The 15,703-nt window shown below is 36.4% G+C and overlaps 1 protein-coding gene across 2 annotated transcripts in view; it reads right to left on the reverse strand.

The window, feature by feature from the left end:
* Positions 1-15,703, reverse strand: part of HDX (highly divergent homeobox) — a 211,569-nt gene that overhangs the window by 112,578 nt on the left and 83,288 nt on the right. For both annotated transcript variants that reach the window (XM_086386237.1, XM_086386238.1), the window contains exon 4: positions 14,000-14,053. In XM_086386237.1, the coding sequence (XP_086242363.1) occupies positions 14,000-14,053 (54 nt within the window). The remainder of the gene's footprint in view (positions 1-13,999; positions 14,054-15,703) is intronic.

Genomic DNA, 15,703 nt, shown 5'->3' on the forward strand with positions numbered 1-15,703 from the left:
CACAAGCACATGGACATTAAACAATAAATTCATAAATAACAAAGAAGTTCCTGAAGAAATAAGAAAGGAAATCAAAAGATGCCCAGAAAAAAATGGCAATGAAAACCTGACGACCCAAAACCTATGGGATTCAGCAAAAGCAGTTCTAAGAGGGAAGTTTATAGCAATACAATCCTACCTGAGTACAAAAAAAAAAAGAAAAAACACATCAAATAGACAACCTAATTCCACACTTAAAATAGCTGGATAAAGAACAACAACAATAAAACCAACCTTAATAGAAGGAAATAAACCATAAAGATCAGAGCAGAAAGAATGAAAGAAATAATAGTAAATATTAATAAAACTAAAAGCTGGCCCTTTGAGAAGATAGACAAAATTGACAAACGATTAGCCATCAAGAAAAAAATAGAGAAAAATCGAATCAATCAAGAAAATCAGGAATGAAAAAGGAGAGGTTACAACAGACAATGCAGAAATACAAAGGATCATAACAGACTAGTACAAGCAACTATATGTTCATAAAATGGACAACATAGAGAAAATTTAGATTCTTAGAAAAGTTGAACCTTCCAGACTGAACCAGAAAGAAATAGAAATTATGAACAAGTCAATTGCAAGTACTGAAATCAAAATTGTGATTAAAAAAAAAAAAAATCTGAAGAAACAAAAGCCCAGGACCAAATGGTTTCACAGGTGAATTTTATCAAAAATTTAGAGAAGACAGGTCAGACTTTATTTTTTTGGGCTCCAAAATCACTGCAGATGGTGATTGCAGCTATGAAATTAAAAGACGCTTACTCCTTGGAAGGAAAGTTATGACCAACCTAGATAGCATATTCAAAAGCAGAGACATTACTTTGCCAACAAAGGTCCATGTAGTCAAGGCTGTGGTTTTTCCAGTGGTCATGTATGGATGTGAAAGTTGGACTGTAAAGAAAGCTGAGTGCCAAAGAATTGATGCTTTTGCACTGTGGTGTTGGAGAAGGCTCTTGAGAGTCCCTTGGACTGCAAGGAGATCCAACCAGTCCATTCTAAAGGAGATCAGTCCTGCATGTTCTTTGGAAGGACTGATGCTAAAGCTGAAACTCCAATACTTTGGCCACCTCATGTGAAGAGTTGACTCATTAGAAAAGACCCTGATGCTGCGAAGGATTGGGGGTAGGAGGAGAAGGGAACAACAGAGGATGAGATGGCTGGATGGCATCATCGATTCAATGGACATGAGTTTGGGTAAACTCCGGGAGTTGGTGATGGACAGGGAGGCCTGGTGTGCTATGGTTCATGTGGTCGCAGATTCAGACATGACTGAGCAACTGAACTGAACTGAACTCCTACCCTTCTGAAACTCTTTCAAAAATTGCAGTGGAAAGAATACTTCCAAACTAGTTCTACAAGGACACAATAACTCTGATACCAAAACCATACAAATATATCACAAAAAAGAAAACTACAGGCCAATATCACTGATAAACATAGATGCAAAAATTCTCAACAAAATTCTAGGAAACAGAAATCAACAACACATTAAAAAGATCGTACAACATGATCAAGTCAGCTTTATCCCAGGGATGCATGGATTCTTCAACATATATCAATCAATTAATGTGATACACCATATTGACAAATTAAAAGATAAAAGCCGTATAATTTCAATAGATGTGGAGAAAGGTTGCAACAAAATTCAGCACCCATTTATCATAAAAACTATTCAAAAAAAAATGGGCAGAGAAGGAACTTATGTCAACATAATAAAGAACATATACAACAAACCCACAGAAAACATTATTCTCAATGGTGAGAAACTGAAAGCATTCCCTCTCAGGAATAAGACAAGAATGCCCACTCTCACCACTATCATTCAACATAATTTTGGAAGGCTTAGCTATGGCAATCAAAGAGAAAGACATAAAAGGAATCCAGATTGGAAAGGAAGAAGTAAAACTCTCACTATTTGCAGATGATATAGTACTATACATAGAAAATCTTAAAGATACTATCAGAAAATTACTAGAACTAATCAATGAATTTAGTAAAGTCATAGGATAAAGAAATCAATCCACAGAAATCACTTGCATTCCTAATGAAAATAATAACAATGAAAAATCAGAAAGAGAATTTAAATAACCAATTCCATTTACCACTGCAGCAAAAATAATAAAATACCTAGGAATAAAACCTAACTAAGGAGACAAAAGAGCTCTATACAGAAAACTATAAGACACTGATGAAAGAAATCAAAGATGACATAAACAGTGGCAAGGAAATTCCATGTTTCAGGGTTGAAAGAATCAATATTGTGAAAATTAGTGTACTACCAAACACAATTTACAGGTTCAATGCAATCCCTATCAAATTTCCAATGGCATTTTTTTCATAGAACTAGAACCAAAAAAAATGTCACAATCCATATGAAAACATGAAAGACCCCAAATTGTCAAAGCAATCTTGAGAAAGAAGAATGGAGCTGGAGGAATCAACTTACCTGATTTTAGACAAAACTACAGAGCTACAGTCATCAAGAAAGTATAGTACTGACACAAAGACAGAAGTATAGACCAATGGAACAAGACAGAAAGCCAAAGATAACCCCACACAACTATGGGTACTTTGTATTTTACAAAGGAGGCAAGAATACAATGGGAAAAAGATAGTCTCTTCACTAAGTGGTGCTGGAAGAACTGGACAACTATCTGCAAAAGAATGATATTGGAACAGTTCTTAGTACCATACACAAAGATAAACTCAAAATGGATTAAAGGCCTAGATATAAGACCAGAAACTATAAAACTCTTAGAAAAAAAGGTAGGCAGAACACTATATGGCATAAATCATAGCAAGATCCATTATGACCCACCTCCTAAAGTAACAGAAATAAAAACAAACAAAAATAAGAAGTGAGATCTAATTAAACATAAAAGTCTTTGAACAGCAAATGAATCTATAAACAAGGTAAAAGGACAACCCTCAGAACGGCAGAAAATAATAGCAAATGGATTAACTGACAAAGAATTATTTCCAAGATATACAAGCAGTTCAAATAACTCAATACCAGAAAAACAAACAATGCAATAAAAAAATGGGCAAAAGACCCAAACAGACATTTCTCCAGAGAAGACATGCAGATGGCTAATACACACATGAAGAGATGCTCAACATCTCTCATTATTAGAGAAATGAAAATGAAAATTACAATGTGATATCATCTCATGCTGGTCAGAATGGCATTATTTTTAAAATCCACAAACAACAAGTGCTGGAGAGTGTGTGCAGAAATGAGAACCCTCTTGCACTGCTGGTGGGATGTAAGTTGATACAGCCACTATGGAAGACAGTATGGAGATTCCATTAAAAACTAGGAATAAAACCACCATCAGTTCAGTTCAATTCAGTTGCTCAGTCATGTCCGGCTCTTTGTGACCCCATGAATTGCAGCATGCTAGGCCTTCCTGCCCATCACCAACTCCCAGAGTTCACTCAAATTCACGTTCATCGAGTCGGTGATGCCATTCAGCCATCTCATCCTCTGTCATCCTCTTCTCCTCCTGTCCCCAATCCCTCCAAGCATCAGAGTCTTTTCCATGAGTCAACTCTTCCCATGAGGTGGCCAAAGTACTGGAGTTTCAGCTTTAGCATCATTCCTTCCAAAGACCATCCAGGACCAATCTTCTTGGAATGGACTGGTTGGATCTCCTTGGAGCCCAAAGGACTCTCAAGAGTTTTCTCCAACACCACAGTGCAAAAGCATCAATTCTTTGGCACTCAGCTTTCTTCACAGTCCAACTCTCACATCCATACATGACCACTGGAAAAACCATAGCCTTGACTAGACAGACCTTTGTTGGCAAAGTAATGTCTATGCTTTTGAATATGCTATCTAGGTTGGTCATAACTTCCCTTCCAAGGAGTAAGCATCTTTTAATGTCATGGCTGCCATCACCATCTGCAGTGATTTGGGAGCCCCCCAAAAAAAGTCTGACACTGTTTCCACTGTTTCCCCATCTATTTCCCATGAAGTGAGGGGACCAGATGCCATGATCTTCATTTTTTGAATGTTGAGCTTTAAGCCAAAATTTTCACTCTCCTCTTTCACTTTCATCAAGAGGCTTTTTAGTTCCTCTTCACTTTCTGCCATAAGGGTGGTTTCATCTGCGTATCTGAGGTTATTGATATTTCTCCCAGCAATCTTGATTCCAGCTTGTGTTTCTTCCAGTCCAGCGTTTCTCATGTTGTACTCTGCATAGAAGTTAAATAAACAGAGTGACATTATACAGCCTTGATGTACTCCTTTTCCTATTTGGAACCAGTCTCTTGTTCCATGTCCAGTTCTAACTATTGCTTCCTGACCTGCATACAAATTTCTCAAGAGGCAGATCAGGTTGTCTGGTATTCCCATCTCTCAGAGTTTTCCACAGTTTATTGTGATCCACACAGTCAAAGGCTTTGGCATATTAAATGAAGCAGAAATAGATGTTTTTCTGGAACTCTCTTGCTTTTTCCATGATCCAGCGGATGTTGGCAGTTTGATCTCTGGTTCCTCTGCCTTTTCTAAAACCATCTTGAATGTCATGAAGTTCACGGTTCACATATTGCTGAAGCCTGGCTTGGAGAATTTTAAGCATTACTTTACTAACGTGTGAGATGAGTGCAATTGTACAGTAGTTTGAGCATTCTTTGGCATTGCCTTTCTTTGGGATTGGAATGAAAACTGATCTTTTCCAGTCCTGTGGCCACTGCTGAGTTTTCTAAATTTGCTGGCATATTGAGTGCATCATTTTCACAGCATCATCTTTCAGGATTTGGAATAGCTCAACTGGAATTCTAATACCTCCACTAGCTTTGTTTGTAGTGATGCTTTCTAAGGCCCACTTGACTTCACATTGCAGGATGCCTGGCTCTAGGTGAGTCATCACACCATCGTGATTATCTGGGTCGTGAGGATCTTTTTTGTACAGTTCTTCTGTGTATTCTTGTCATCTCTTCTTAATAGCTTCTGCTTCTGTTAGGTCCATACCATTTCTGTCCCTTATCGAGCCCATCTTTGCATGACATGTTCCTTTGGTATATCCGATCTTACAAAGTCATAAAAGGAGTACATTTGAGTCACTTCTAATGAGGTGGATGAACCAAGAGCCTATTAATGAGAGCAAAGAAAGCCAAAGAGGGAAAAACAAATATCATATATTAATCCATATATATGGAATCTAGAAAGATGATACTGAAGAACCTATTCACAGAGCAGCAATGGAGACCCAGACATACAGAACAGACTATGGACAAGGGTGTGGGAGAAGAGGGAGATGGTGAATTGAATGGAGAGAGTAGCATGGAAGCATAAACACTAATATATGTAAATAGATAGCCAAAGGAAATTTGCTGTATGACTCAGGAAACTCAAACTGGGGCTTTGTAATAACCTAGAGGGGTGGGAAAGGGTGGGACAGGGAAGGGAGATTCACCTATGGTTAATTTACATTGATGTATTATTACAGAAATCAAACCAATATTGTAAAGCAATTATTAATCAATTAAAAATAAATTTATAGAAAATATAGGGGAAATGAGAAGGGCATGTGAAAAAAATTAACTTTTTCATTAATATTAGCATTGATAGTTATTGACATTATTATAAATTATTATAATTATTGACATAATTATAAATTATTATAAATAAATTATTATTTATAATAATATTATTATTCTGCTGCTGCTGCTGCTAAGTCGCTTCAGTCGTGTCCAAATCTGTGCAACCCCATAGACGGCAGCCCACCAGGCTCCCCCATCCCTGCAATTCCCCAGGAAAGAACACTGGAGTGGGTTACCATTTCCTTCTCCAATTTTGTTGCTACTGTGTGCTTAATGTATGATAAAGTAAATGGGATATCCTTACAGTCCATGTGTCCTAGAAAATCAGTTTTTGCTTTGTAGAAGAAAGCGTATATATAAGGATGTAATATGCAAGAAGTAAAAAAACCCCCCTAGTCCTGAATTTTAATTAGTATCATAATTTTATGATGTTTTTAAAAATAAATTTCATGTATAAAATTTAAAAATAAGTTTCATGGAATTAATTTTCATAATATGGTTCAATTTTTGCTAGACAATGGAGTCTGATCAGTGTACCCCAACCACTAGAATCAGGACAGTGTTTAACAACCTTGGCTCATCATAAGAATAACTGGGCCATTTATTAATACTACTTCCAGGTCTTCCTCTAGAGCTTCTGATTAGGAATATACTGGGTAGTATCCAGACATTTATTTTTAACAAGCCATCACCCCCAACATATGAGCTCCAATGATTCTTATGATCAGGCAAGGCTGAGAAACACATATTGACTGGATGGGTCTTCATATTACTGACTGCTTTCTCCTGGTTTTCCCTTCATTGCAGGGGCTGAAGAGAATAGAGTTACCATTAGAACCCATTTGCAATGACTTACTTGAAAGGTTGTATTTCCATATATTTCCAAAATTGACTGAAAGAGATAATTAACCACATTCATCCTTCCACTTTCCTTTTAGCTCAGACTTTGTTTTGTTCCAGGCATGTTGAGACTCCAAAGAAAGAAAACTAAGAAGGTGTTCTTGCTCAAAAACAAAACAAGAAACAAAAAGCTGAGGATTTCTGTTTAAAATAAACAGTAGATTTTCCTCTTTCCTGACACTACTATGAGGCAAAATACTAAAGATAGCGGGACTACAAGTCAAAAAAGACTTGAGTTCTAATCCAAATTCAAACTTCTACTAGATATATTCATAGTCTTTTCAAGTAACTTGAAAAGAGCCCCTGGGTGGGCTCGAACCACCAACCTTTTGGTTAACAGCTGAAGGTGCTAACAGATTGGGCCATAGAGACAGCAGTCAAATAACATCCTGAATTTATTTTCATCTATAAAGTCTAAATAGCAATGCCTGTCCTATCTGCATCTGTGCATTGTGGGGAGGATCAGAATGAGACCATCAAAGTAAAATGCCTTTAAACCAACAATCCCCAATCTTTTAGGCACCAGGAAACTGTGTCATAGAAGACAACTTTTCCACAGTTTGGGAATGAAGGGGAGTGGTTTCAGTTTTGTCTGCTGCTCACCTCCTGTTGTGCAGTCTGGTTTCTAAGAGGCCATGAACCACTGATCTGTGGCCCAGGGGATGGAGACCCCTGCTTAAAACTCTAAAATACGGTACATGTGTGTGTTAGTCACTCAGTCGAGTCTGACTCTTTGTGATCCCTTGGACTATAGCCCACCAAGGCTACTCTGTCTAAAGAATTCTCCAGGCAAGAATACTGAAGTGGGTTGCTATGGGAATCTTCCCAAACAAGGGATTGAATCTGGGTCTCCTGCATTGCAGGCAGATTATTTATCATCTCAGCCATCAAGGAAGCCCTATACTATACATATGCTAGTATTATTTTTACTATTGAAGAGCCACAACCTAATATGAGTAATATTAACATGCATAGTTTGTTATAATAAGAACAATCAGAACAATTTGTAGTTTTCAAAAGTCAAAGAGACAGTATTGAGATTTCAAAAAGTCACTAACAACTTCATAATTTATATAGACCAACTTTCATTCCACATGTACTCCACATATACTCATACAGTTTGGTTTTACAAAAAACTAAAGCAAACGAAAATTGCTCATTTCTTCTGTATTGGTAATTAAGCTACATTTTCTCAGTTCCAAACACACTGTTCTATACAATGTTTTTGATGAAACTCTGCAAACCACATTTCTGCTTTACTGAATGTCTTTGAACAGATGAAATTGACTGACTCAATGGATATGAATTTCAGCAAACTTCAGGAGATAGTGAAGGACAGGGAAGCCTCATGTACTGCAGTCGTGGGGTCACAAAGAGTTGGACATGACAGTGACTGAACAACAACAAAATGTCTTTGAATGAGATTCTGCCAATAGAGAACAGTACAAGGAGACTAGATGACTGAAGAAGGAAGATGATCCTTTCTGTTTTGCTTTCTATTCCTATCAGTATCACCCAAAGAACAACTTTCCATCCTGGCATTGGCTGTTAGTAATAGTAGCAGTCGGTTCTTCTTTTTGTGCACTATCAGAATCAACCTCATTGTAACACAAAAGGTACCACTACTAGCTGGCAGTGTACCAAACTCAGAAATCAGTCCCATATCAGCAAACCTTTTCTGTAATTTTATAGTTTCTGAAAATAGAAACTACTTTTTGTTTTCCTAGCCCAAGGGGTGATAGCTACTTCCTGAATTAACACTCTTGTTGCTTCAGTTTCATTTTTGCTTTTTTAAATCCTCTAAAACATGTCTAAACACTTTATACAATTAAATTCTTTTGGTAAGCTTTCTGTTTACCTTCTTGGACACTTATTGATAGAAACCATCCATTTAACAATCAGGTTCACTAAGACTTTTCAAGAAGGTGTACATGGACAATAACTAATATGAATAGAACGTCAAGCACAGTGTGCATAATGTCAAGATGTATACTAGTAAGATAGAAAAAACCATGTCATTCAAAACTGAACTGATATTCAGCTAGACTACAACATTATATGCTAGATTGACACTCAGGGTTGGACCATTTTGTTCTCTTGTTGAACACACTGTTTAATTTCACAGACTACAATCTAAAACAAGATTGCTCACAGACCACGGTCATTTCAATTGCTCAGTCATGTCTGAATCTTTGCTACCCCATGGACTGCAGCACACCAGGCTTCCAAGTCCATCACCAAACTCCCGGAGTTTACTCATGTTATTGAGTCAGTGATGCCATCCAAACATCTCATCTTCTATAGTCCCCTTCTCCTCCTGCCTTCAATCTTTACCAGCATCAGAGTCTCTTCAAATGAGTCAGTTCTTTGCATTAGGAGCTTCAGCTTCAACATCAGTCCTTCCAATGAATATTCAGGACTGATTTCCTTTATGATGGACTGGTTGAACCTCCTTGCAGTCCAAGGGACTCTCAAAAATCTCCTCCAACACCACAGTTTAAAAGTATCAATTTTTCAGCACTCAGCTTTCTTTATAATCCAACACTCACATCCATACATGACTACTGGAAAAACCATAGCTTTGACTAGATGGACCTTTGTTGGCAAAGTAATGTCTCTGCTCTTTAATATGCTGTCTAGTTTGGTCGTAACTGTTCTTCCAAGGAGAAAGTGTCTTTTAATTTCATGGCTGCAGTCACCATCTGCAGTGATTTTGGAGCCCAAAAAGATAAAGTCCGCCAATGGTTCCACTGTTTCCCCATCTATTTGCCATGAAATGATGGGACTAGATGCAATGATCTTAGTTTTCTGAATGTTGTGTTTGAAGCCACCTTTTTCACTCTCCTCTTTCACTTTCAGCAAGAGGCTCTTTAGTTCATCTTCACTTTCTGCCATAAGGGTGGTGTCATCTGAGTATCTGATGTTGATATTTTTCCCACCAATTTTGATTCCAACTTGTGCTTCATCCAGCCCAGCGTTTCTCATGATGTATTCTGCATATAAGTTAAATAAGCAGGGTGACAATATGCAGCCTTGACATACTCTTTTTCCTATTTGGAACCAGTCTGTTGTTCCATGTCCAGTTGTAGCTGTTACTTCCTGACCTGCATACAGATTTCTCCAGAGGCACGTCAGTTGGTCTGCTATTCCCATCTCTTTCAGAACTTTCCAGTTTTTGGTGATCCACACAGTCAAAGGCTTTGACATAGTCAATAAAGCAGAAGTAGATGTTTTCTGGAACTCTCGTCCTTTTTCAATGATCCAATGGAAGTTGGCAATTTGATCTCTGGTTCCTCTGCCTTTTGTAAATCCAGCTTGAACATCTGGAAGTTCATAGTTCATGTACTGTTGAAGCCTCCCTTGGAGAATTTTGAGCATTGCTTTACTAGTGTGTGAGATGAGTGCAACTGTGCAGTAGTTTGAGCATTCTTTGGCATTGTCTTTCCTTGGGATTGGAATGGAAACTGACCTTTTCCAATCATGTGGCCACTGCTGAGTTTTCCAAATTTGCTGGCATAGTGAGTGCAGCACTTTTATAGCATCATCTTTTAGGATTTGAAATAGCTCAACTGGAATTTCATCACCCCCACTAGCTTTATTTGTGGTGATGTTTCCTAAGGCCCACTTGACTTCTCATTCCAAGATTTCTGGCTCTAGGTGAGTGATAAAACCATCGTGGTTATCTGGGTCATGAAGATCTTTTTTGTATAGGTCTTCTGTGTATTCTTGCCACCTTTTATTAATATCTTCTGCTTCTGTTAGATCCATACCATTTCTGTCCTTTTTGAAGTGACAGAGCCAAAGCAAAAACAACACCCAATTATGGATGTGACTGGTGATAGAAGTAAAGTCTGATCTTCTAAAGAGCAATAATGCATAAGAGCCTGGAATGTTAGGTCCATGAATCAAGGCAAATTGGAAGTGGTCAAACAGGTGATGGCAAGAGTGAACATTAACATTTTAGGAATCAGCAAACTAAAATGGACTGGAATGGGTGAATTTAACTCAGATGACCATTATATTTACTACTGTGGACAAGAATCCCTTAGAAGAAATGGGGTAGGCATCATAGTCAACAGAGACCATGATAACAGGAAATAAAACAAGGCTACTTCATAATTTTGTCTCAACAGACAAAACCAAGGTTGCAATGCCACATTCTAAATACCCTATCACTGAATTGCCCCTCCTGGGACTTTCCAGGTGGCAATAGTGGTAAAGAACTTGCTTGCCATTGCAGGAGATGTCAGAGACACAGGCTCGATCCCTGGGTTGAGATCACCTGGAGAAGAAAACGCAACCCACTCCAGTGTTCTTGCCTGGAAAACCCCATGGGGAGAGGAGGCTGGCAGGTAATAGTCCATAGGGTCACAAAGAATCAAACACGACTGAAGAGACTTAGCACTCTCAAAACATCCAATTTAGAGCAAATGCTCACTTCATTATACCCTCCCCTAAATTACCCAGCCAAAGTCCAAATCTTCCAGTTAGGTATTTCTACCATCCTCTTACTGAGATAAATCATGGTTCTCTATGCTATGTGTTCTTCTTTGCTGCAACAAGCAATAAACATAGCTTATTTCACTACTGATTTATTCTTACGGTTTGATTGAGGGGCACTGACAGTGGTAAATTTTCCTTGGAAGTAAGCCAAAGAATTTTCAGATGATGGTTATATTTCATTGTGTGGATAAAGTGTGCTTCCAGGACAAGCTAGAAAGTGATCAACATGGGTGTTTGTCACAGTGGTATTTTATATTTATGTAATTATTTCATGAATACCTCTCTTCCTATTAAATCTAGATCATCAGTTCCATGCTGCTGCTGCTGCTAAGTCGCTTCAGTCGTGTCCGACTCTGTGCGACCCCATAGACGGCGGCCCACCAGGCTCCCCCGTCCCTGGAATTCTCCAGGCAAGAACACTGGAGTGGGTTGCCATTTCCTTCTCCAATGCGTGAACGGGAAAAGTGAAAGTGAAGTTGCTCAGTCGTGTCCAACTCTTCTCGACCCCATGGTCTGCAGCCTACCAGGCTCCTCCGTCCATGGGATTTTCCAGGCAAGAGTACTGGAGTGGGGTGCCATAGCCTTCTCCACATCAGTTCCATAAGAGCAGTGAAAATATCTGGCTTTTCTCATCATTGTATCCCTAAGGTCAAGCACAATATCTGGCACATTGTAGACTTCTGGAGTACAATAGAAATAGAATATGAGATAAATATATAGGCTTCCATTAAAAGAGTGAAAAACTCCTGGTAAAATTAATTTTAATTACATACCTTACCACAGTATATTCAAAATTTTATCATTTAAACATTCAATTAGCATAAAATTTAGACATTTATATATTATTTTTACAAAATCTTTGAAATCACCTATTTTATACTTGTAGCATATGTCAGTTTGAATGCTAAATTTTCATCATACAAAATTGACCTATACATAAGTTTCACAAGATTTACAATTGAAAAAGTAGATTCAAATACCCAAGTTTTCCAGTAACTGAATTTTTAGCCTTTTAAGTTTTGCTGAGGCATAACTAATGAAAACTAAATTACACATGTTTAAATTGTACAATTTGATGTTCTCCTTTGTGTATACGTCAAGAAACAATCTTGTGTGAACATACCCATCATACCCTTAAGTGTTTCCTAATGCCCTCTTTCAATCAATTTGCCCTACCTTCTGTCCGCTTACATAACCATGTAACCACTGACTTGCTTCCTGTCATTAGTTTGCATTTTCAATAATTTTATATAGATGGAAGCATACAGTATGTATTCTTTTTTTTTAATCTGGTTTCTTTCACTCAAGCTGATTATTTTAAGATTCAATCATATGATGTGCATGTCAATATTTCACTTTTTAATTGTTGATTTCTATTCCCCTATATGAACAAAATTTTTTTATTCGTTCACCTGTTAATGAACATTTAGCTTGTTTCTACTTTTAGGCTACTATAAATGCAGCTGCTATAAACATTCATGTAAAAGTTTTTATAAGGATAAGTACTATCACTCCTCTTGGGCAAAGACTTATCAGAATAGTTGGATAATAGGGCAGGTGTATGTTTAGTTTTAAAAAAAAAACTGTCAAAATGTTTTCAAAAGTGGCTGTACTATTTTACAGTCCCACAATCAATGTATGATTGTTCCTTTATCTCCATATCTTTGCCAATAATTCTTATTCTAGAGAGTGAGAAATACCTCATTTTGGTTTTAATACGCATTTCCTGAATGATGCATAATTTTTAGCAGCTGTTCACATATTTATTGAATGTTCATGTATCAGTTTTGTTGAAATATCAGGCTCATATCTTTTGTTCATTTGTAATCAGATCATTTGTCCTTGTAAGTGTTTTGTATATGCTGGATAAAAGTACATTAATGGATAAGTGATTTGCAAATATTTCCTTCTAGGCTGTTGCTCGTCTTTTCATTTTCTTCATGGTATATTTCAAAGTGTTAAGGTTTTGAATTTTGTTGAGACCCAATTTATTCATTTTTCAATTTTATGGATTGCACTGTTGACTTAGTATCTAAGAAATCTTTACCTAACTCTTAGTCTCAAATATTTTCTCTTATTGTTTTCATAAAATGTTATTGGTATAGCTCTTCCATTTAGGTCTCTAATCTATTTTAAAGTATTTTTGTGTGTGTGTATGTCCAACTGTCCAAGTACCATTCATTAAACAGACATCTTTCCCTTCCACAATGAATTGTCTTAACATTTTTTATAAAATCAGTTCCCTATAAATATAACAACTATTTCTGCACTCTCAGTTCTTTTCCATTGTTTCAAAGCTATTTACCATGCAATAACTTGAGATATTTTTCAAAAAGTCTACTCACATTATTGTTGTTTTTTTTTTAAACTGCTGAAATCTTTTAATACTTTCCCTTCTAAGGAAAAGTTACATCAAAATCTCCTGCCTGTTAGATTTATAGTTGCTACACAGACCAAATGAATGAGATTCTTTAGGAAAACACAATTTTAATGAAATTATGTTAGATTAGTATAATAAGAATCATAACAGTTGTAGCAGAAAGCCAGAGAACAATACTGTTAAAATATTAGTTACTCACCACTTCTAAATACTGAAATACACAAATATATAGTATGTAATTTATTTAGTATGTAATTTACATAGTATGTAATTTATTTAACTTTGATTGAGATGTTTATATGAATCATGATTCAATTCTATGATAAAATTAACTGGTCTTATTAGATGTATAAAAATTATGATATTTTATGAAATATCTTTAACTTTTTAAAACTGAAAACACTGCTTAAAGTTTATACAATGTGTTAATTACTGTCTTTTATTTAAGGTTACCTTTTTAGTTTATATAAATATTATGATTTCAAAATATGTCTTTTGAGATTAGGATTAATTAACTAATTGAGGCTCAGTATTGCCAACTTTTCAAATATCATGACAATTTTCTCAATGGCATTCCTACTAATGAGATGGGGGAAACCCATTTGCTGCTTTAAATGAAAGATTACTTACTGCTCTTTTTCTAGAACACCCTGTAATCCAAGGCACAGTAAGGTTTCCTGAAATCTGTGGAAACAACAAATGGAATCTCAGTGAGGTATGCATTGATACTATTTGGAATGCTGATCAATACCAAAGAATTCAAACAAGATGTCAAGATAGGTCTGCATTCAGAGCATATCCCCTATGTGGACAAATGCTGTTACCTTATTGAAAGCAAGAGCTTTAAAAGGCCTTCCTTCATGGCAAAATTCAAAAAGCAGTGTAGTTCCTCTGAAAATTCAAGAAAATTTTGAGGATGTTTTTTAGGCCTGGAAATATGGTTTGGAAATCTATGGACAATAAAATTATAATAATAAAACTTCATTGCTCTGTGAAATAAATGAGTTACAATCATCAAATAATTATCTACAGTCATTGTACTATATTTTGCCTTTCTACATTTATTCATCTTACATAACTGCAAGGCCCTTTTTAAGTAGAAACTACTAAGGTGAATAGCTAGTAAAACCATATTACATCAGCATTGCCACATAAGGAGATAGATGCTACTCTCATAGGATTCTGGGGAGTGATTCCAGAGACCAAAGTGTTTCTGAGAGCAATGACGCTGGTTAGCCTATACTTAACCACACCTTTTCCTAAGACATACAAGGATTGGGGAGTACTCAAAACTCTCCACTTGCACTCTCCTTCCCTCCCAAACATATGGCTCTCAAGAGACTGACAAATCAGCCTTTCTAAGTGGTAGTGGTGAAGGAATGTGATATTCAATAAAACACTTTTTGTTTTTGATAAATTATATTCAGCAATGGTCAATGAATCTGTATTATGCTTATTTATAAGAAGTGATGCTCAAAAAGTCAAGGTAAATTGTAAAGTGATATTATTGAAATTCCAGGTAAATGATTACTGTCCCTGACTATCAGACTTGCCATTTTGACTTTAAAATACATTAATATGCTAAGAACCAGTTAAAAATTATATAAACTCCAAATAATACTTGTAAGGAAAACTTTTACTCAAGTTAAAAATCCCATTAAAGTATAATAGCAATTAACTCAAATGTTTGAGGGCATGAGAAAGTTTGAATAATTGATTTTTAATGGTTAATTGAGAATTAAAAATTTCTACAGAAAAATACTTCAAAAGTTACATCTTCCTATCCTATTACTAATACTTGGTGTAAGATACAATGTTTGCAAAGTAAATTGATTGCTAGACTCAATGAAGGGGGTAAATCTGCTAAAATAGTCATATAATATACTCTTGAAAAAAATAGAGATATCCAACTGGATATATGTATATCTAAGTTTACCTATAACTGAGGATATTTTAAAACTCATTACGTTAAGTTGCTAGAGAAAATATGTTAAACCAAATGAGTTATACCTCCCTCATAAACTAGTAACTACTCAAAAGGGAGGAAAGTTATTGACAAACCTAGACAGCATATTAAAAAGCAGAGACATTACTTTGTCAACAAAGGTCCGCCTAGTCAAGGCTATGGTTTTTCCTGTGGTCATGTATGGATGTGAGAGTTGGACTGTGAAGAAAGCTGAGTGCCAAAGAATCGATGCTTTTGTACTGTGGTGTTGGAGAAGACTGTTGAGAGTCCCTTGGACTGCAAGGAGGTCCAACCAGTCCACTCTAAAGAAGATCAGTCTTGGGTGTTCATTGGAAGGACTAATGTTGAAGCTGGAACTCCAATATTTT

Source organism: Bos grunniens, chromosome X (assembly GCF_055505025.1).
Source record: "Bos grunniens cultivar Pamir isolate PY7600 chromosome X, Bosgru_T2T1.0, whole genome shotgun sequence".
NCBI classification, from domain to species: Eukaryota; Metazoa; Chordata; class Mammalia; order Artiodactyla; family Bovidae; genus Bos; species Bos grunniens.